This window comes from Triticum dicoccoides, chromosome 6B, assembly GCF_002162155.2.
Source record: "Triticum dicoccoides isolate Atlit2015 ecotype Zavitan chromosome 6B, WEW_v2.0, whole genome shotgun sequence".
Lineage (NCBI taxonomy): Eukaryota > Viridiplantae > Streptophyta > Magnoliopsida > Poales > Poaceae > Triticum > Triticum dicoccoides.
Window position 1 is genome coordinate 555,279,659 of NC_041391.1, and position 23,499 is coordinate 555,303,157.

The 23,499-nt window shown below is 47.5% G+C and overlaps 1 protein-coding gene across 1 annotated transcript; it reads right to left on the bottom strand.

Moving 5' to 3' along the window:
* Nucleotides 1–2,624: 2,624 nt before the first annotated feature.
* Nucleotides 2,625–3,662, bottom strand: LOC119326683 (PRELI domain containing protein 3A-like). Its single transcript, XM_037600308.1, has one exon. It carries the CDS (start codon nucleotides 3,509–3,511, stop codon nucleotides 2,921–2,923), a length of 591 nt encoding a protein of 196 aa, XP_037456205.1. The 5' UTR covers nucleotides 3,512–3,662; the 3' UTR covers nucleotides 2,625–2,920.
* Nucleotides 3,663–23,499: the final 19,837 nt, after the last annotated feature.

Here is a 23,499-nt window from a genome sequence, read left to right on the forward strand (position 1 = left end):
TAATCTTGTGGCAAATTGCAGCAGTGATTATGAGAAACATTTGCAACATAAAAACTCTCTTGCATACTCAGAAAAGAGTATCTCAAGGCTTGTAGTACTCTCCCGCAACAAAAAAGGTTTGTAGTACTCAAGAACGAACTTTAAACAGATGAAATTCTGGAACAGTGATGACATGTTCTCTTTTATCGTCTGCATGTTTCCCTTCTTCCTTTCGTGAATAACCAAAAGGAGAGATTTTAGAGAACACATGTTACTAGCCACTAAGATCATGTGTTACCCTTGCAGGGCACCCTTACTGAAGAGCCTTCATCTTACCAAGTGCTGTAATGTAACCAGCAAAGGATTGACAGAGGCAATAAAGAAATTCCCTCTGTTGGAGGAGCTCGAGCTTTGTGAATGTGAGAGATATGACACATGGGTCTTTGAGGTTGTTGCCGCGGCTTGTCCACTACTGAAGCACCTCAAACATTTCAACGATAGAGGATATACATGGTATAATTTGGAACGGGATATATACCCTGTCGACAACCGCGAAGCCCTGGCAATTGCAAGGATGCATGAGCTACGGTCCCTGAAGATTTTCCACAGTGGCCTCGACAACCAAGGGTTGACAGCCATCCTTGGGGGCTGCCCTCACCTGGAGTCCTTGACATACGCTATTGCGGCAACATAATCATGAACAGCAGCATGCGAGCAAAGTGTGCCCGTGTCAAGACGAAGAAGGTGTATCCATATGCGCCAACTGATGACTGGGTGCGTTCTCAGTCTGGCATGCATGATGACTTCAGCGATGATTCTTCCAAGTATTTTGAGCCTGGCAGCCCTGTTGGTAGATGTTATTCTCATCAGGAGAGTTATTGGTGGTATCGCAGCAATGGTGAAGAGCCCGACTGTTGGTTTTTCAATGTGGAGCCTTGTGACTCCGAGGACTCTGATCATTCTCGCTTCTTTAGTGGTGCCGAGGAGACCGAGTTTGAGTACTGGAGAATCTGAAGGACTGGTGTACACGACATTTGGATGTTCTGATTCTGATGGAAGTTCCCCTGCCAGGCCAGGCCATATGCTGCACTCTCCGATGCCCAGTGCTTTCTTGCTCTGATTTTGGCGGCGATTCTGGTTGTGGTTCACCTCTCTGCATGGGAGTTTAAATCTTGTTTAATTTCTGCATACAGAATCTATGCAGTTTTAATTTTGAATTGCCCAGAATGTATAGAGCTTAGAGCAATAAAAGAGGTCGGCAATGTTTTACTTAAGTTTGTATGAAACAATCAGAGAAGGCAAGAAAAACACAATGCGCTTGCCAAACTTTCCCTTTTGGAATAAGAGCTTTTTACCTACTGCCAGGATCAACTTCAGCTGCATTTCAGTAGATGTACATGTTATGCTTTGTTCGATTTCATCGATCAAATATGTATATCTTACTAATAGTCAGGTAAATATCATGAAAACTGTCACATACATACATGCTTCTGTCAGGCTGGTTCACCGATTATATTGAAAAAGCACAAAGGAAGGGCTCAACGGACCGAAGCTATATCAAAATCTTATACCGGCACAGCCTGAATAAAGAATCAAACAGATATGCAGCTGCATAACAGCAACATATTAAATCCACAGATTTCAAACACACTACGGAAACAAGATGGTCTGTCTCAAAAAAGATGATGGTCAGTTAGGCAAAACTATTGGAGCACAATAAAACACTATTACCATGCAGGCAGTCAGGCAAGACTCTGAATTTACGCCAGCAAGGATATATGTGACCAGCAGTAAAGCGCATCATCTTTCACTAAAACATGAGGTTGCTGTGGGTAAACCCAGTGGCATACATAACAATGAATGATCTTAGCAACTGTTGAAGAACATCACAGTTCATAATTCAGGTCAAGCGTTCTTATGTGCAAATGTTGTCTGCGCAGATAAATGTTGAAGTCAAAATCAAGCAAAGAAAGCTAAATATGAGATGTCATGTGCTAGAAGATTTGAAAATCAGGCAACAAATTTGAAGGCAGACCAAGCAACAAATCATATGTTCAGGAGCAAAGAAACACAGCATAATAAAACAGCAGCACAAAGATCGTTCTCACAGAAGCTAGTAAGCAGCAGCAGCCTCAGTTTTTCTTTTGTTCAAGGCAAGCTGCATTTAAAAGAACTCCAAGCTGTCTTAATTCTTACTTGCAAGAACCCGAGGAGATTTGACTAAACTAATTCAACATAACTACTTAACCACCATGAAAACAGACATAAAATCTGTCCACAGTCCATCCAAATCAAGATATATTGGACCAAGAACAGAAGAACAATCCATGTCATAACAAGAATCAACCATTGCCATAATCTTTTCAGGCATCCAAGGAGCTGCAGGCTTATTTGGTGTTAGGGACATGATTCAGACGAATCATGAAATCCACACTAGCATATTACAAGTTCTAGCTTAGTCAAAGGTATAAGCACAATTGCGCCATAGATAGATTTCGACTAATCAGCTAAACAGACGCATCTATGTTAAATCGCATAGTTACTCACCTTCCATATTCGATAACCAACATGTCACAGAATAGAATAGCCCCTTCACAGAAAGCCCATGACAACAGCAGGGTTAACAGTTAACCCAATTTGTCAAATTGGCGCAATAAGATGCAGCGGTTTCAGAGTTGCAGATCAGAATGTAGCTCAACAAGATTATGCGCAAAAGAGGGTTAAAATTTCTCCACATACAACACAGCAATTAAGTCTATGCTCACAAGCTTTATTCCATTCAGGATTCAGCTCATATACAAAACAAAATGAAATTAAAAAAACAAACAAAAAAGGGCCTCGATGCGAGGCCTGGGTCTTCAGCCGCAGCACAGATCGAGCGAAACCTTCGATTCGATCAGATCCAGAACGACCAAGAAAGGGGGGCGCAAACCAGGCCGGATCAGACGGCGGAAGGCGCGGCGCCGGCGGCCTCGGCCTCGAGGTAGCGGCAGATCCGCTCGACGACCTCCCTCCCCTTGGCGCTGTTCTGCAGGAACCTTTCGGCGCAGCGGGTCTCGACCTTCTCGGCGACGGCGGCGAGCTTGGCGAGCGGGCGGCACCGGATCGTGGTCTCCTGCCTGAACTGCGTCCAATCATCGGGGCGGTCCGGGTGGGGCCGGAAGGTGGAGCGCTCTTCGACCTCGATGATCCCGCGGAGGCTGACGTTGCGGACGACGATGTCCATGGCGCGGCGCGGGGCGTCGACGACGGAGGTCTCGACGCAGTGGCAGATCGCGGCGCCCGAGGGGGAGGCGGCGGCGGCCGGGAGGAGGCGGCGCAGGATGAAGGGGAGCGGCGGGGAGCGGACGGTGATGGAGCGCGCGGCGTGGAGGCGGCCGGCGTCCGTGTCGACGCGGCGCTGCAGGGTGTGCACGTCGGCGACGTGGGAGAGCGCCGTGCGGGAGGCCGGGTCCGTGAACTTGCGCCACGCCGCCGCCGTCACGCGGTCCCACGGGTGCCGGTAGACGTGCTCCTGCGTGTAGACCACCATGGCGGCGGGTCCGGGCGGGTGGGTGAGCGGGCGGGCGGCTGGCTCGCGGGGTTTTGGATTTCGCTCCTCGATTTCTTACTTGCGGCGAGGGTTTGATTAGCGCGGTGCGGCGAGGGGAGGTAGGAAAGGGGAAGACGGAGGACGGGGGCCGGTTCTTGTAGGCCGTGAGGCGAAAGCTGGATTGGAGAGGAAGGCGGACCCGAAACCGGGAGCGGTGCGGTGGTCCGTCCCCCGTGTCCGTTGCGTTTTCTCTTGTCCTGCCACGTGTCGTGGTAAGCGGCTAGTTCGAAATCCGCTTCCTTGAACACAAGACGGACTTACTGTCCGTCCGTAGACGTGTTCACGGGACGAGACAGGAGAGTCGGCCATCCAATCATATCACAAAGCATTTGTTTTAAGTCCGCAATACTTCAAAATAAAGCATAGTTTAAATTTAAATATTACTCCCTTCATATATGTCGTTTCAGTAGTTCACATTGAACTGCTTTAAATTGAACTGCTAAAACGACATATATTATGGTAAAAAGGGAGTACAATTCAAACATTAATAAGTTTTTAAATTAAATAGCCAAACTTGAGTCCTTTTTAACAGCTCATAGATGCTCAACCGGATTATTCTTAAGTCGCTCAATGCCTAATTTTTTCACACATTTGGACAAACTTCTCAGACATGGTTAGATTCTAAGCTAGGAGTTGGATGGAGTCACTCAAGTTCTCAGATTTCATATCCCCGTCAGGTCCTTCACTAGCATCCTCCACAGTCATGTTGTGCATAATGACACAGGTTGTCATCACCTCACATGAGATCTCTGGATCCCATATTTTTTTAGCTTCTCGAACAATTGCAAAACGGGTTGAAGCACTTCAAATGCTCTCTTTACATCCTTTCTAGCCCCTTTTGTCTTTGGGAAAAGTGGGTGATTTTCTCTCCAACTGACTTAAAGATGGTCTTGACGAAGGTCGCCTATCATAAATCATATAGTAACCCATGTGTAGTCATTACCATTGACACTTGACAGTATAGTTACACGGAGGAGCTCACCCTTCAGTCAACCTAACAAACAATGAAGTCATATGCATCGTGTTGATGTCATTGTGAGACTCGGGCATGCCAAGAAAGCGTACCAAATCCATAGGTCCCGCGATGCAATTGCTTTAAAAATGATGGTGGACTTCTTAACATGGCACTGATATTGCCCTTGTAGAGCATATGGACATTTTTCCATCTCAAGTGCATTCAATCAAGGGATCCGAGCATTACCTGGTCACCCTCTTGTTTCCGGTGTCGCCATGAGTCTTTCGTTGTCTGCAATGGTTGGTTCTCTCAAGTGTTGTCGCCCGAACACCTTAACCATCGCAGTGGCAAACCTCGCCATGTCAACTTCACATGTGCTTTCAGACATTCAGAGATACTCGTTCTACGAATGTGCGGTCGTGCTATAGACAAGCATCCTCAATGCAAATATACAATTCTGGTAACCGGAGAATCCATTTTTTTCGACGACATTCTTCTTCAAGGTGAAGTAATCATCATAGGCCCGGACACCATCATAGAACAAAAACATTTCTCCGCATCCGAAAGTGTCACCAAAAATTATCAACAAATAGGGCATCCAGGGCGAAGAAGTCGCCCACCAGCATCAAATGCACACATGCCCTCTCCTGGTTCAACACTGATGTCACTTGATCGATCCCTTGAATTTCAGAACATGCTCCTCCGTATGATCCACATCTGATAGGATCGCCTGCATTATTGTCATTTCATCTTCATATTCGTCCTCCTCATCGAACGAGGACAACTCCATGAAGTTGTTGTAGAGTACTCATTGTCCAAATCCATCATGCTTCCTTCAAAGCAAGCAAAATTGTCAACAACTTGGTTATGACATTTGCAAAAAATACTTGTCAGGCGTGTTGTCTGATACGTCTCCAACATATCTATAATTTTTTATCATTCCATACTATTATATTATCTGTTTTAGATGTTTTATATGCATTAATATGCTATTTTATATTATTTTTGAGACTAACCTATTAACCTAGAGCCCAGTGCCAGTTTCTGTTTTTTCCTTATTTTTGAGCTTCGCATAAAAGGAATACTAAACGGAGTCCAAGCGGAATAAAACTTCACGGTGATTTTTCTGGGACCAGAAGACACCCAGGGGACTTGGAGTGCAAGTCAGAAGAGCCACGAGGCGGCGACAAGGGTGGAGGGCGCGCCTAGGGGGTAGGGCGCGCCCCTACCTTGTGGGCCCCTCGTGACCCCCCTGACCTAGATCGTCCTTCTATATATTTGCAAATATTCCCAAACCTCCAGAAGCATCCACGAAAACACTTTCCCACCGCTGCAACCATATGTTCCCGTGAGATCCCATCTTGGGGCCTCTTCCGGCATCCTGCCGGAGGGGGATTTGATCACGGCATCAACTCTATTGCCCTTCCGATGAAGCATGAGTAGTCCACCACAGACCTACATGTCCATAGCTAGTAGCTAGATGGTTTCTTCTCTCTCTTTGATTCTCAATACTATGTTCTCCTTGATGTTCTTGGAGATCTATCCGATGTAATCTTCTTTTGCGGTGTGTTTGTCGAGATCCAATGAATTGTGGATTTATGATCAGCTTATCTATGAATATTATTTGAATCTTCTTTGAATTCTTATATGCATGATTTGGTATCTTTGTATTTCTTTTCGAATTATGGGTTTAGTTTGGCCAACTAAATTGTTTTTTCTTGCAATGGGAGAGGTGCTTAGCTTTGGATTCAATCTTGCGTGATTTCACCCAGTGACAATGTAGGGGTAGCGAGACACGTATTGCATTGTTGCCATCGAGGATAAAAAGATGGGGTTTACATCATATTTCTTGAGTTTATTCCTCTACATCTTGTCATCTTAGCATTACTCTGTTCTTCATGAACTTAAAACTCTAGATGCAAGCAGGGGTCGGTCTACTTGATACGGACGTGATGCCTATATTACATAATCATTGCCTTGGATATCATCATAACTTTGCACTTTTCTATCAATTGCTCGACAGTAATTTGTTCACCCACCGTATTATTTGCCTTCAAAAAAGAAGCCTCTAGTGAAACCTATGGCCCTCGGGTCTATTTTCCATCATATTAATTTCTGATCTACTATTTTCCATCATATTAGTTTCCGATCTACTATTTTGCAATCTTTTATTTCCAGATCTATATACCAAAAAAAACCAAAAATATTTTATCTTTCGTTTATATATCTCTATCAGATCTCACATTTGCAAGTGACTGTGAAGGGATTGACAACCCCTTTATCACGTTGGGTGCAAGTGTTTGATTGTTTGTGCAGGTATTGGTGATTTGCGCGTTCTTCTCCTACTTGATTGATACCTTGATTCTCAAACCGAGGGAAATACTTATCTCTACTTTGTTGTATCACCCTTTCCTCTTCAAGGGAAAAAAACAACGCAAGCTCAAGAAGTAGCAGGAAGAATTTCTGGCGCCGTTGCCGGGGAGATCTACGCCAAGTCAAGACATACCAAGTACCCATCATAAAACTCTCATCTCTTGCATTACATTATTCGCCATTCGCCTCTCGTTCCCCCACCCCACTTCTAAAACGATTTTCAAAAAGATTTTCCCTTTTCTTCAGTTCATCTTTTCGATTGCTTTTTGTTTGTTCATACGCTTGCTTTGATGGCTCAACCTAAGAACTTTGATCTTTACTATAAGAAGCTGGAAGAAATTGAAAATAATACTAGGAGCTTCATGTCCTTACAATTTGAGCATAATAGTTTCTTTAGGAACGAGCTCAAGGAGCAGAAAACTTTTATGGAATATATGAATAAAGATCTCAACGATATGTCTAAAGAATTTTACGGTCTTAAATCTCAAATTGCTCATCTTGAAATTTTAGTTGGCCAAATTTCCGATAACAAACCACTTTGGTAAATAAGATGGCCACTAAACCGAAGTTTTGTGAAAATAATGATGAAGATCTTAAAGTGATTGATGTGCCTCCTATTGAATCTTTGTTTTCCAATATAAATCTTGATAAAGATGGGACTGGAGATGAGTTAACTTTAGTTAAAAGGCATCCCAATGATTCAGAGTTTATAGATCTAGAGGCAAAAATTGATAAAAGTGGGATTGGAGAGGTCAAAACTTTAAGTAGCAATGAACCCACTCTTTTGGATTTCAAAGAATTTAATTATGATAATTGTTCTTTAATAGATTATATTTCCTTGTTGCAATCCATGTTGAATTCTCCTCATGCTTATAATTAAAATAAATCTTTTACTAAACATATCGTTGATGCCATGATGAAATCTTTTGAAGAAAAGCTTGAATTAAAAGTTTCTATCCCTAGAAAACTTTATGATGAGTGGGAACCTACTATTAGGATTAAGATTAAAGATTATGAGTGCCATGCTTTGTGTGAGTTGGGTGGTAGCGTTTCCACAATTCCAAAAACTTTATGTGATTTGCTAGGTTTTTGAGAATTTGATGATTGTTTTTTAAATTTGCATCTTGCGGATTCCACTATTAAGAAACCTATGGAAGGATTAATGATGTTCTTATTATTGTAAATAGGAATTATGTGACTGTAGATCTCATTGTTCTTGATATATATTGCAATCCTACATGTCCTATTATTCTTGGTAGACCTTTCCTTAGAACGATTGGTGCAATTATTGATATGAAAGAAGGAAACAATAGATTTCAATTTCCGTTAAGGAAGGGCATGGACCACTTTCCTAGAAAGATATTTAAGTTGTCATATGAATCTATTATGAGAGCTACTTATGGGTTGCATACCAAAGATGATAATACCTAGATCTATGCTTTATGCCTAGCTAAGAGCGGTAAACAATAGCGCTTGTTGGGAGGCAACCCATTTTTTTTGTTCTTGTCTTTTTGGTTCTGTTTTTCAATTAATAATTCATCTAGCCTATGGTTAGATGTTTTTTTAATTAGTGTTTGTACCAAGTAAGACCTTTGGGATGGCTTATGGTGATAGTTGATTTGATCTTGCTGAAAACAGCAACTTTTGCGCCCAGAAAAATAATTTTCATGATTCACATAAGCGTGATTTTGATCTGAATTTTTTACACAAGATTGATATACAAATTTCACAGGTTTCCCTAATTTTTCGGAATTAATGGAGTAACAGAAGTATTTGAAGTATTCAGATTTCTACAGACTGTTCTGTTTTTGACAGATTCTGTGTTCTTTGTGTTGTTTGCTCATTTTGATAAATCTATGGGTAGTATCGGGGGGTATGAACCATGGAGAAGTTGGAATACAATAGATATTACACCAATATAAATAAAGAATGAGTTCACAACAGTACCAAAAGTGGTGATTTATTTTCTTATACTAACGGATCTCATGAGATTTTCTGTTGAGTTTTGTGTTGTGAAGTTTTCAAGTTCTGGGTAAGGATTTGATGGACTATGGAATAAGGAGTGGCAAGAGCCTTAGATTGCGGATGCCTAAGGCACCCCAAGGTAATATTCAAGTACAACCAAGAGCCTAAGCTTGGGGATGCCTTGGAAGGCATCCCCTCTTCCATCTTCGTCTATCGGTAACTTTACTTGAGGCTATATTTTTATTCACCATATGATATGTGTTTTGCTTGGAGCGTCTTGTTTGATATGAGTCTTTACTTTTTAGTTTACCACAATCATCCTTGCTGTACACACCTTTCGAGAGGGACACACATGAATCGTGATTTATTAGAATACTCCATGTGCTTCACTTATATCTTTTGAGCTAGGCAATTTTGCTCTAGTGCTTCACCTATATCTTTTTAGAGCACGACGGGGGCTTTATTTTATAGAAATTGTTGAACTCTCATGCTTCACTTATATTATAAGTAAAGCACATAGAGTATTCTAAATAATATAAGTGAAAAAGGTGTGTACAGCATGAGAGTTCAACAATTTCTATAAAATAAAGCCACTGTCGTGCTCTAAATAGATATAAGTGAAGCACTCAAGCAAAATTGCCTAGCTTAAAAGATATAAGTGAAGCACATAGAGTATTCTAATAAATCATGATTCATGTGTGTCCCTCTCGAAATTTGTGTACATCAAGGATGATTGTGGCAAACTAAAAAGTAAAGACTCATATCATACAAGACGCTCCAAGCAAAACACATATCATGTGGTGAATAAAAATATAGCCTCAAGTAAAGTTACTTATAGACGAAGACGAAAGAGAGGATGACTTTTGGGGCATCCCCAAGCTTAGGCTCTTGGTTGTCCTTGAATATTACCTTGGGGTGCCTTGTGCGTCCCCAAGCTTAGGCTCTTGCCACTCCTTATTCGGTAGTCCATCAAAATTTTACCCAAAACTTGAAAACTTCACAACACAAAAACTCAATGTCGTGGTTCTAAGTCTGACAGTAGAATAGGGGGTAGGTATGGAGAGGCAAGATCCTAGCTATGGAGCAGTTGTGCACACAAGTGTTTTACGAGTTCAGGCCCTTCCCAAAGGAAGTAACAGCCCTACGTCTTGGAGCCCGGAGGCGGTTGACTAGATTATATGTGTGAGAGTTACAGGGGTGCAAACCCTTCTGCCAGTGGAGGGGGTGGCTTATATGGAGGATGTCAAGACCCTAGCCAGCCCACGTAGCGGAGGGTTTAAAGTACATCAAGGCCTGGCGTTACTGGTAACGCCCTACATAAAGTGTCATCATGACCATAAAGACTACTTAATTACAGACTGTTTGGATACCGAGTAGATCTTGAACTCCTGGTGGTCGAGTGAGTCTTCATGGTCGAGTGTCTTCAAGTTCGTCGAGTGTCTTCTAGTCCGTCGAGTGGAGTACCTCTTGGTCGACTGGAAGACGGCTTCTTCTAAAAGATGTCCTCGGGGAGGGTACCTTGGACAGGTCCATGACCCTACCCTAGGTACATGACTTCATCATTAGCCCCCGAAAGGATCGAGGTTTGAGTGAGGAAGGAGTTGGCAATCTTTCCGACCTGCTTTCTGGTGTTGTAAAGGTGTTTTGTTCTGGATCAATGACTTTCAAGTGAGGATGTCAACTTTCTTCCAGTCGCCTTGATCCATTCTTTATATCTGTCGAGTGAACTTTACGGACTTGGAGATTTCCGAGCGACGGATCACAGGAGATCTTCTGTCTGACAAGTTATCCTACGGTTAGCGGATTTAGTGGGATCTGAATTTTGGGAAGCGTGCGAAGCGGAGAAAACCGCGGTACTCGGATGGGATAAGGCAGTGATGCCTTGATTCCCACGCCGCCTTTTTCACCACGTATCACCTGCGCGACTGTTTCGGGATTTGACAGGATTGCCTGGGCCTACCTGTCAGCCACTCGGAAGTGACTCCATATAAGGAACTGGGCGGAGGTTTTTTGAACCGTGCCTCCTCATTTTCCCTTCCCTCGTCTCCAGATTCATCCGCTGCGCTCGCCAACCGCCCAGCGCTGTTGCTCCGTTCCAGCCTCGTCGGCGACAATGGTGAAGGAGAAAACAGCGGCTTTGGAGCGGGCGAAGAAGGCGACAACGCAGGCGAAGGGGAGAGCGACTAGTCGGGGTGGATCCTCGTCGCGGTCCCGCCTGCCACAGGGTTGGATCCAAGGGGATTGGATCCGTTCGACCATCACCCAGAAGGATCTCGATAACCTGGCCAATGAGGGGCTGATCGAGCACGGAGCAGCGAGGCTTCCGGGGACGGAGTGGCAGCCGTAGCCTCAGGAGGGTGAGTGTGTCCTCTTAGTGATTCATGTCGATCGTGGGTTTTCTTTGCCGCCGCATCTCTTCTTTTGGGGGTTTCTGAACTTCTTCGGGGCTCAGCTCCATCACTTCACACCCAATTCTATTGCCTATCTCGCCGCTTTCTTGTCTCTGTGTGAAAACTTCCTGGGTTGTCGGCCGCATTGGGGCCTTTTCAAACACATATTCACTTGCCGCTCTCAGACGGTCAAGAAGGCCAATCAGAATGACGAGAGAACCCAAGTAATCCAGATGTGTGGTAGTCTTGGGGTCCAGATGAGGAGTAAGAGTGCCTTTCCAGCTATGACCCTTCCCGAGTCAGTTAGAGGGTGGCAGTCGACCTGGTTCTACTGCCAAGACCGGTCGACGCCAGGGCAGTCGACTAGGCTCCCTCCCTTCACCATGAGTCGAGTGAACAAGCCATCTTCTCTGAAAGTGATTCCGGAGGAGAAGGCTCAGGTTAAAATGCTGATGGAGCGGGTAGTCCAACTCATTCGCGATGGCGTGACTGGCATGGATCTTCTGGGGGTTTTCCTTCGACGGCGTATCCAGTCACTCCAGTACCGGGGTCACCTGATGTGGTTGTACTCTGGTACTAAAGACACCACTCGGGTTCACCCAGAGGAAGTCGACGATGTCACACTGGAGAGGTGGATGACTGCCATTACGGGGAACAAGGACAACCCTCGTGGAGCCAGGAGGACCCCGCCACTCGACCAATCTTATGAGGCAGACAAGGTATGCCCACTTATCTCTGATTGTAATCGTGCTTCGTCCATTCTGTTTTGATATAGATCAGTCGATCGACTTTTGTCTTGTTTGTTGTCTTTCAGGCCACCACTGAGTTGTATTCGATGCCCAACGGGGCGCAAGCACAGACCGAGGAGGAAGAAGGGAGCGAAGGCGAAAGTCAAGAGGAGTGGGAGTCGGTCAGCGACGAGGATGATGAAGATGCATATTCCGATGAGGAGGAGGAGGAGGAAGAGGAGGAGGAAGTTGTGCCTCCCCGTTCTGAAAGAAGGTCCAAGCTCACCCACAACCCTGCGGTCGAACGTGGCAAGGGAGTCGTGCCTGCTGGGCAATCGACGAAACGCCATCGGACGACTTCACCGGCGCCGACTGAGAAGGCGTCGAAGCAGCCCCGAGCGGCCCCGAAAAAGCCAGCGAAGGCCCTACCGAAGATGAGGATGGAGATCCCGACTATTTCTGGGTAACATCATAACTCATGTTTTTTCCTTTTATCATGGATATATTCTTCGTCGACTCGATCGATGACCGACTGATTTTTGAAATCGCAGTGCTGCTACTTCTGAAACTTCAGCCAGGCATGAGGATCAAGAAATGGAAGACGCTGCTACTTCTCATCCTGGTATGATCTGCGCAGTTTCGCTTTCGGTCGATTGGATCTTTATTTTTGACTTTGAACTTTTTCTGCAGCTCCACCTAGCGTTATCATCGATCTCCCTGACGATGATGATGAAGCGCCGCTGAGGTAAAGGAGGAGCAGGAAGTCGACTGCTGGCAAGACTGCTCAAGTTGCGTCAGCACCTGAACCATTGGTTCCGGAGGGGAGCAATGTTGCTCGGGCTACTGTGTCTTTTGCGTATCCGTTGACAAGTGCCCGTCCTCCATCGTCGAGTGCTGATCCACCTTCTCTCTTCTCCACATACCACGTCCCGGAGGACCAGGCAGGCGCTGCCAAGGAAGCCATACGCCAAGCGGGGATCATGATGGAGCAAGTGAAGGTAATCCGAGTCGCCAGCCAAGCAGCTTACGACGCGAGTTTAGCTCTTCAGATCAATGTCCAGGTTAGTTGAACATCGACTGAAAATCTTAGTGTTTGTCATGCACCCACTGGGTGTGTCAATTGGAATGTCTGTATTAGTGGGGGCACGCTGAGTGCACCCACTGGGTGTAGTCCCCGAGACTACGGTGGACTGCTTGCAGTCGGCTGTAGTCTTTAAGCCTTGAACTTTCTCATTTTTACTTGTTTCACTCGAACTGGTCGAGTGGAATCATGGAACCGGTGGGGGCACGCTGAGTGCACCCACTGGGTGTAGTCCCCGAGACCGTGGTCGACTGCTGGCAGTCGGCTATGGTCTGAATAATTCTTTGTTTTTTTGTGTCTAACTGCTGACAGTTAGTTGTTTCCGGTCGACTGATCGACTCTGAGTCTAGCTGATAGAACTAGTGGGGGCACGCTGAGTGCACCCACTGGGTGTAGTCCCCGAGACTACAGTTGAATGTTTAGATTCAACTATAGTCTTAGAAACACTACAATTTTTTCTTTAGTCACTCGGAAGTGATCTGTCTTTGATGACTGTCGACTGATCTTTCACAGAAATCTTGTGACCTTGTTTCTCGTTATACCGAGTTGGAGAACAAGCATATCCAACTTGAACTTGATCTGAAGCTTGTCCAGGAGAACTTCACGAAGGCGAAGGAGGGGGCAAAAGGTATGTTTGGTGAGAATCTTGACGACTGTCTTTGCTTCTTGCCTTTCTCCGAGTCTGATCTTATTGTGATTTTGCAGATAAACTGGGAGATGCTCTGAAAAAGAAGGACCTTCACCTCGCCGAGGCGCAAAAAGCGGCTTCGGACAAAACCAAACTTGCAGAAGAGAAGTTGGCTTCGGTCAACAAACTTGAAGAGGAAAACACTAATCTGAAAGCTGCTCTCGACGTGGCTAAACAGGAGGTCACTCGACTGAAGAATGACAAGATGGTCCTGAGTGACAAAGCTGGCGAACTGGCGGGAAAGAAGAATGACTTGGAGGTTTATCTAGGAGGACTTGCCAAGAAGCTGTTCCTCATGCTTGAAGGTAACCCTTTATATCCGACTGGTAATTACTGACTTACTGTAGGAGCATTAGCTTATCCTTGAATCGTGTCCACAGAATTCTGCCAAAACTTTGAAGAAGAGACTAGTCGAGTGGAGACTGGCTTGGACCCCATCAACTCTCCAGTGAAAGATGAAGCCGCTATGAACGTGCTTCACCTCGAGTCTCGCGTTGCTGCAGTGGTCGACTACCTTGCAAGACTGAAGGCTGCAACGTCGCGCATCGATACATCACTCTGGCCAGAAGAAACACTTCAGAATAACCTCGAGTCTCTGATGAATCGACTGAATGAAGTTCCAAGTCGAGTGCAAGAATGGAAGAAGTCTTCTGCCAGGTGTGGTGCCGACGTTGCTCTGTCCTTAGTCCGCGTCCACTGCAAGGAAGTGAGAGAAGACAAGCTGGTGTCTCTTAAGGTGGCCAACACCAGGAAGCATGACTTCCGTTCTTTCATGGAGACCTTCATTGCTGCCGCCACTCGGATCGCAGACGGGATCGATCTGGACGAGTTTGTTGCACCTTCCAGCTTTCCACAGGAGGGGTAAAAAACTTCTATGCTTGATGCTTTGAATTTGTCTCGGAATGCCGAGTGATTTTTGTAACCGATAAATCTTAACAGGCTTGCTGCCTGAGCGCTTCTGGATCCATAGGACGTTATCTGAACTTGGTTTGCCGCTGAAATATGTTTGCTTCTGCTTTTGAGCAACCATCTTTCTTGGGTTGGAATATATACTAGTGTCTGTGATGATCTTTTGCTGGTAGGAATGAAGCATAAATTGCAATCGACTTGTACTCGTCATGTTTAGGCGAGTGCTGGGCTGCAGCTAAGCCTCTCGAGTGGGAGATTTGTTCTCCACTCGACAGGATTTTCGAAACTTAGGCGAGCACTGGGCTGCAGCTAAGCCCCCGAGTGAGAGTTTGCTCTTCACTCGGTAGGATTTTAGAAACTTAGGCGAGCACTGGGCTGCAGCTAAGCCCCCGAGTGGGAGGTTTGCTCTCCACTCGGTAGGATTTTAGAAACTTAGGCGAGCACTGGGCTGCAGCTAAGCCCCCGAGTGGGAGGTTTGCTCTCCACTCGGTAGGATTTTAGAAACTTAGGCGAGCACTGGGCTGCAGCTAAGCCCCCGAGTGGGAGGTTTGCTCTCCACTCGGTAGGATTTTCGAAACTTAGGCGAGCACTGGGCTGCAACTAAGCCCCCGAGTGGGAGGTTTGCTCTCCACTTGGTAGGATTTTAGAAACTTAGGCGAGCACTGGGCTGCAGCTAAGCCCCCGAGTGGGAGGTTTGCTCTCCACTCGGTAGGATTTTCGAAACTTAGGCGAGCACTGGGCTGCAGCTAAGCCCCCGAGTGGGAGGTTTGCTCTCCACTCGGTAGGATTTTCGTGGCATAGTTTTGGAGGGGAAGGTAGCAGTTGACCTGCAATTCGTCCTCCTTGCGGAGCGCACGTTGTATTTGTGGCGTAGCTCGGAAGGAGAAGGCAGGAGTCGACCTGCGCCTCATCCTCTTCGCGGAGCGCACGTTGTATTTTATACTTAGGCGAATCACTAGGTTGCAGCCAAGCCTCCGAGTGGAAGGCTGGCTTGCCACTCGGTAGGATTTTGTTAAAACTTAGGCGAGTACTTGGACTGCAGCTAAGCCCCCGAGTGGAAGGCTGGCTTACCACTCGGTAGGGTTTTCAAAAACTTAGGTGAGCACTGGGCTGCAGCTAAGCCTCCGAGTGGAAGGCTGGCTTACCACTCAGTAGGATTTTGTTGAAACTTAGGCGAGTACTTGGACTGCAGCTAAGCCCCCGAGTGGAAGGCTGGCTTACCACTCGGTAGGGTTTTCAAAAACTTAGGCGAGCACTGGGCTGCAGCTAAGCCTCCGAGTGGAAGGCTGGCTTACCACTCGGTAGGATTTTGTTGAAACTTAGGCGAGTACTTGGACTGCAGCTAAGCCCCCGAGTGGAAGGCTGGCTTACCACTCGGTAGGGTTTTCAAAAACTTAGGCGAGCACTGGGCTGCAGCTAAGCCTCCGAGTGGAAGGCTGGCTTACCACTCGGTAGGATTTTGTTGAAACTTAGGCAAGTACTTGGACTACAGCTAAGCCTCCGAGTGGAAGGCTGGCTTACCACTCGGTAGGATTTTGTTTAAACTTAGGCGAAACGGATTCGCAGCTAAGCCTCCGAGTGGAAGGCTGGCTTACCACTCGGTAGGATTTTTTTTACAAACTTAGGCGAAACGGATTCGCGGCTAAGCTACCCACTGCGGGACTGATTTATGAGAACAAAAGCAATAACAATCACTGGGGAAAAATTATGAAACTCTTGTCTTTGATAAATAAACTACAGAAGTACTTTTATTACAACTCATCCGAGTGAAAACTTAAGTATAAAAGGGGCGGAGCAGCTCCGCGTTCCATGCTCGAGGCTCATCAATATGGTGCTCGAAATTGTAAAGGCGGTATGCTCCATTGTGGAGAACCTTGGTGACGATGAAGGGATCTTCCCACGTAGGAGCAACTTTTGTGGTTTCTGCTGATCCACTCGAAGAACTAAATCTCCCTCCTGGAAAGCTTGACTCTTCACGTTTCTGGCATGGAAGCGACGCAAGTCCTGCTGGTAAATGGTCGATCAGATCAAATCCATCTCTCTTTCTTCTTCTAGAAGGTCGACCGCGTCCTATCGGGCTTGCTCTGCTTCAGCTTCGGTGTAGAGTTCGACTCGAGGTGCGTTGTGAAGCAGGTCACTCGGCAAGACTGCTTCAGCTCCGTAGACCAAGAAGAACGGAGTCCTCCCAGTCGACCGGTTTGGCGTGGTCCTTAATCCCCAAAGCACCGACGGAAGTTCGTCGACCCATGCACCAGCTGCGTGCTTGAGGTCGCGCATCAGTCGGGGTTTCAACCCTTTGAGAATTAAGCCATTTGCTCGTTCTGCTTGTCCATTCGACTGGGGGCGAGCGACTGAAGCATAGTCGACTCGTGTACCCTGAGAAGTGCAGAAGGCTCTGAATTCCTCGGAGTCGAAGTTTGACCCATTGTCTGTGATGATGCTGTGTGGAACTCCATATCTTAATATCAACTCCCTGATGAAGCTGACGGCGGTGCCGGCATCCAGATTCTTGATGGGTTTAGCCTCAATCCACTTGGTGAACTTGTCGACTGCTACCAGTAGATGGGTGTAACCGTTTCTGCCTGTTCTCAGTGGTCCAACCATATCCAACCCCCATACAGCGAAAGGCCAGATGAGTGGAATGGTCTTCAAGGCTGAGGCGGGTTTGTGCGACATATTGGAGTAGAATTGACATCCTTCACACTTGTCGACTATCTCTTTCGCCATCTCATTTGCTCTGGGCCATTAAAAACCCGCTCGTTATGCTTTAGCCACGATGGTCCGAGAGGACGCATGATGGCCACAGGTCCCCGAGTGGATGTCGTTGAGAATCATTCGACCTTCTTCCGGTGTTATGCATTTCTGGCTGACTCCAGTCGCACTTTCTCTGTACAACTGTCCCCTCATGACGGTAAAGGCTTTGGATCGGCGGACGATCTCTCGAGCCTCTTCTTCATTCTCGGGGAGCTCTTTCCTCAGAATATAGGCGACATAGGGCACTGTCCAGTCGGGAGTGATGACCAGAACTTCCATGATTAAGTCGACCACAACTGGGACCTCGACTTCAGTCGGATTTGTGGCGCTTTTCGGCTGCGGGGCTTCCTCGATGAAAGGATCTTCTTGAACCGACAGCGTGTGAACATGCTCCAAAAACATGCCACTCGGAATGGCTTCTCTTTTGGAACCTATCTTCGCCAAGTCATCGGCTGCTTGATTTTTCAGTCGGGGAATGTGATGGAGCTCTAATCCCTCAAATTTCTTCTCCAGCTTTCTGACTGCATTGCAGTAACCAGTCATGGCTGGGCTTCTGACGTCCCACTCCTTCATCACTTGGTTGACCACCAAATCTGAGTCACCGTAGACCATGAGGCGACGGACGCCGAGTGAAATGGCCATACGCAACCCGTACAGGAGTGCTTCGTATTCTGCCTCATTGTTGGAGGAATCAAAGTGAATCTGGAGTACGTATCTGAGCTTGTCTCCTCGGGGGGAAACCAACACCACCCCGGCACCGGAACCATTCAGCATTTTGGAGCCATCGAAGAACATAGTCCAGTGCTCCGAGTGAACTTGAGTCGGTAACTGCTGTTCAGTCCACTCGGCGAGGAAATCTGCTATTGCTTGGGACTTGATAGCTTTCTTTGCCTCAAATCTGATATCTAGGGGAAGAAGTTCAATCGCCCATTTTGCCACTCGACCAGTTGCGTCTCTGTTGTGCAGAATCTCTGATAAGGGGGCGTCGGTGACGACTGTGATGATATGGTCAGAGAAGTAGTGAGCAACTTTCTTCGTGGTCATATAAATCCCATATACAAGCTTCTGATAATGAGGGTATCGTTGCTTGGATGGGGTCAGGACTTCGGAAATGTAATATACTGGGCGCTGAACTTTGAAGGCTTTCCCTTCTTATTCCCGCTCGACCGTAAGTACAGTACTGACGACTTGTCCTGTGGCTGTAATGTAAAGCAGCAAAGGCTCTTTGCTGATCGGGGCAGCAAGCATCGGCTTGGTGGAAAGCAGGGTTTTTAACTCTGCAAACACTGCGTCAGCTTCAGGAGTCCACTCAAACTTGTCTGACTTCTTCATCAGTCGGTAAAGAGGCAATGCCTTCTCACCGAGACGAGAGATGAATCAACTTAAAGCGGCCAAGCAACCAGTAAGCTTCTGAACATCGTGCACACGCACAGGTCATTTCATTCGGAGTATAGTGCCTACTTTCTCTGGGTTTGCATCGATTCCTCGTTCAGAAACGAGAAAACCGAGTAACTTTCCACCAGGAACTCTGAATGTGCACTTGGATGGGTTAAGCTTGATATCGTACCTCCTGAGGTTGGCAAATGTTTCAGCGAGGTCAGTCAGCAGGTCGGAACCTTTCCATGACTTGACCACAATGTCATCCATGTACGCTTCCACATTCCGACTGATTTGAGTGAGCAAACACTTCTGAATCATCCTCATGAACGTGGCTCCGGCATTCTTGAGGCCGAATGGCATGGTGACATAACAGAAGCACCCGAATGGGGTGATGAAAGCTGTTTTGATCTCGTCGGGTCCAAACAGACGGATCTGATGGTACCCAGAATAAGCGTCCAAGAAAGACAGTCGCTCACATCCCGCAGCCGAGTCAACTATTTGGTTGATGCGGGGAAGAGGAAAATGATCTTTTGGGCAGGCCCGATTGATATGCTTAAAATCGATGCACATGCGAAGCGAATTGTCCTTTTTGGGGACCATGACGACATTGGCGAGCCACTCGGAGTGGTAAATCTCTCGGATAAACTCCGCTGCTAGGAGCCGAGCCACTTCTTCGCCAATAGCCTTCCTTTTCTGGACGGCGGACCGTCGCAGATGTTCCTTCACAGGTTTTGCCTTTGAATCGACTCACAGACGATGCTCAGCCAGTCCCCTGGGTACACCCGACATGTCAGAAGGTTTCCATGCAAAGATGTCCCAGTTCTCACGGAGGAACTGGATGAGCGCTTCTTCCTATTTGGGGTCGAGTGTTGTGGAGATATGAGTCGGAGCAGCGTTGGGGTCGGTCGGGTGGATGTGAACTGGTTTTGTCCCACCGGACAACTGGAACGCTGATTCCGTAGCAGGCTTTTTGGCTCGCAACAAATCACTCGGGTCTGCATTCCTCTGGTGTTCCTGCCACTCTTCTGCCACCATCTGAGCATCGATGATCTTTGAGCCTTTCTGGAAGCACTCTTCCGCCTTCTTGCGGTTACCAGTGACAGTGATCACGCCTTTAGGGCCAGGCATCTTTAGTTTGAGGTACACGTAACATGGTCGGGCCATAAAACGTGCATAAGCTGGCCTGCCCAAAATAGCATGGTAGGCACTCTGGAAATCCACAATCTCAAATGTCAGCTTCTCTTTGCGGAAATTCTTTGAATCACCAAAAACCACGTCAAGAGCAATCTGGCCGAGTGATGCGGCCTTCTTGCCAGGGATGACTCCATAGAAACTCATGTTGCTTGTGCTTAGTCTGGACATCGGAATGCCCATCCCTTTCAGCATCTCAGCGTACAGTATATTCAAACTGCTGTCGCCATCCATCAACACTTTGGTCAGTCGAGTGCCCTCGACGACTGGGTCGACCACCAACGCTTGCCTCCCAGGGGTGGCTATGTGCGTCGGGTGATCAGATTGGTCGAATGTAATGGCAGTCTGAGACCACTTTAGGTAATTGGGTGTTGACGGAGCAGCCATATTCACTTCTCGGTTTATAACTTTCAGTCGGTTTTTGCTCTCAACGTCAGCAAAAATCATGAAGGTGGAATTGACCTGTGGATATTCCTCATCGCTGTCCTCCTTGTCCTCAACCTTGTCCGACTCTTTTTCTTTGTCCTTGGGCTGCTTCCCTTGGAACTGCTGTATCAGGAGTCGACACTGTCGAGTGGTATGCTTCGGGTAAATGAAATTACCCTCTTCGTCTTTCTTGGTGTGGATGTGGCATGGTAAATCCATCACGTCATTTCCTTCTTTATCTTTTACTTTCTTGGGGTTCCAAGGCCCCTTGGGTTTCCCTTTGAACTTTCCTTGATTCAAGGCCAAGGCTTCTCCAGGAGCGGCTAGCTCGGCTTTACGCTTTTGCTTCCGACTGGAATTTCCGCCTCCGGTGTCCTAGGCGACTGACTTGTGCTTGCCACTCCGGAGCCGATCCTCTTCCTCACCATTGGCATATTTGGTGGCTATTTCCATCATTCGACTCAGAGACATGTCTCCGGTTCGACCGAATTTCAGGCTTAGCTCTCTGTACTTTACGCCCTCCTTGAAGGCGCAAACTGCCTGGTGATCAGATACATTCTCTACCGTGTGATGCAGAGTGATCCATCTCTGGATGTAATCCCTCAGAGTCTCATTCGACTTCTGCACACAAGATTGCATCTCTGTCAGTCCTGCCAGTCGCTTGCACGTTCCTTCGAACGTCCTGACAAACACTCGGGAGAGGTCCTCCCACGTGTAAATGCTGCTGGGTGTCAACTGATTCAGCCATGCCTTGGCTGACCCTTCCAACATGAGAGGCAGATGCTTCATGTCCACCTCGTCATTTCCGCCGCCGATCTGAACAACCACTCGGTAGTCCTCAAGCCAAGTATCAGGCTTGGACTCACCGTTGAAATTGCTGACTCCAGTCGCCAACCTGAAGTTGGGAGGAATCACCGCGGCTCTGATGGCTCTGCTAAAACACTCTGGTCCGGAGACATGCACTCGGCTGCTGGTGGGTACGTCTCTGTCATTACCCTCTCTGTGGGCTCTGTTCCGGTCGACCAAACCTTGAACGATGATGGATCTCGCATCAAAGCCTGGTTCCCTGGGGTCGACTGGAATCCTTCGCCCGCCACTGTGCTGGCGTCTGTCATCCTGCTGTCGAGGCACATATGATCCATCCCTCGGGGGAGGAGTGGGCACTCGACGTTGATCGTTGCGATCGAATCGGTGATCATACTGCTCATAGTTCCTGTACTGATCGTGCCGGTCACCATACCCTTCACGCCTCGGGGGCGATCTGGGGCTATGAGCCGATTGGACCGTATTCGCCGCCACGGATCTGCTGTGAATCCTGTTCCGTGACTGCGATACAGCTGAATTCTGATCTCCTGCTGCCCGGAGCAAATCTCTGATCTGCATCAAGCCTCTACCAGCCTCTGACTGGGAAGGCTGAATCGACTTTGCTATACGGGTTGCAGCTGCTAAATTCTGAATCGGAGTTTGATATACCTGAGTCGGAGGTTTAAAGAGTTGGCGTCGACTGGAGTCTGGAATCCGTTGCCGCGCGCGCTCATCGAGTGCCCGCTGAAGGTTCTCCAGTCGAGTGCGCTCAGCTAGGTTGGCCAAGCGCGCATCCTCTAAGGCGCGAGCCTTAGGGGTTTCTCCAACGATCGGAGTGTGAAGCGCATCCATGTTCCGGCAGAGAAGCTCTTCCCTCTGCTGCGAATTGAGGGGCTCGGGGAGATATTCCTCGTGGTCATGCGACGGATCGCCTCCGCCGTTGCCTCTCTCGGTGCCAGGAAAGCCGGGGGGAGCGTGTGGTCCATTTACCATCAGGACCTCCACCGCTGGATCACTGCTGTCGCACTCGGATGCAGTCTCTACGGAGCCAGTCGACAGGTCGAACAGGCCGTAGAGAGACTCGTCGGGCTCGATTGCCGCGACTTGGGCGGTGGTCGACTGGCGAGCCACCGCGTGTCTCACCCACCGCTGAAGCCTCGACCGACTGGAGTGCTTACGCCGGCGGGAAGCGGGAAGGGAGGATGACACGAAAACTGGCTGATACTGGGTCGACGGTTGCCGCAGAAGGATGCCGCGGACACATGCTCGAAAGTGCGTAGCTCCGCGGACCGGGAGCGCATCCACGTCGAGCGGAGCCTCCTGCAGCCAGGCAGAGTCGTCAACGACGAATGTGAGCGCGCCGAGACGGATCTCGCGGCCCTCAACCAAAACTCCACCGGAAACCATGATGATGGGAATCGAAAAGATTGCAACTTCTCCAATAAGTCGCTAAGACACCTGCCCCAAGGTGGGCGCCAACTGTCGTGGTTCTAAGTCTGATAGTAGAATAGGGGGTAGGTATGGAGAGGCAAGATCCTAGCTATGGAGCAGTTGTGCACACAAGTGTTTTACGAGTTCAGGCCCTTCCCAGAGGAAGTAACAGCCCTACGTCTTAGAGCCCGGAGGCGGTCGACTGGATTATATGTGTGAGAGTTATAGGGGTGCGAACCCTTCTGCCAGTGGAGGGGGGTGGCTTATATGGAGGATGCCAAGACCCCAGCCAGCCCACGTAGCGGAGGGTTTAAAGTACATTAAGGCCTGGCGTTATTGGTAACGCCCTACATAAAGTGTCATCATGACCATAAAGACTACTTAATTACAGACCATTTGGATACAGAGTAGATCTTGAACTCCTGGTGGTTGAGTGAGTCTTCATGGTCGAGTGTCTTCAAGTTCGTCGAGTGTCTTCTAGTCTGTCGAGTGGAGTACCTCTTGGTCGACTGGAAGACGGCTTCTTCTAAAAGATGTCCTCGGGGAGGGTACCTTGGACAGATCCATGACCCTACCCTAGGTACATGACTTCATCACTCAACAGAAAACTCGCAAGCTCCATTAGTATAACAAAGCAAATCACCACTTAGGTACTGTTGTGAACTCATTCTAAATTCATATTAGTATTATATCTACTGTATTCCAACTTCTCCATGGTTCATACCCTCCGATACTACTTAGATTCATCAAAATAAGCAAACAACACATAGAAAACAGAATTTGTTTAAAACAGAACAGTCTGTAGCAATCTGTAAACTTCGTATACTTGTGTAACTCCAAAAATTCCGAAACA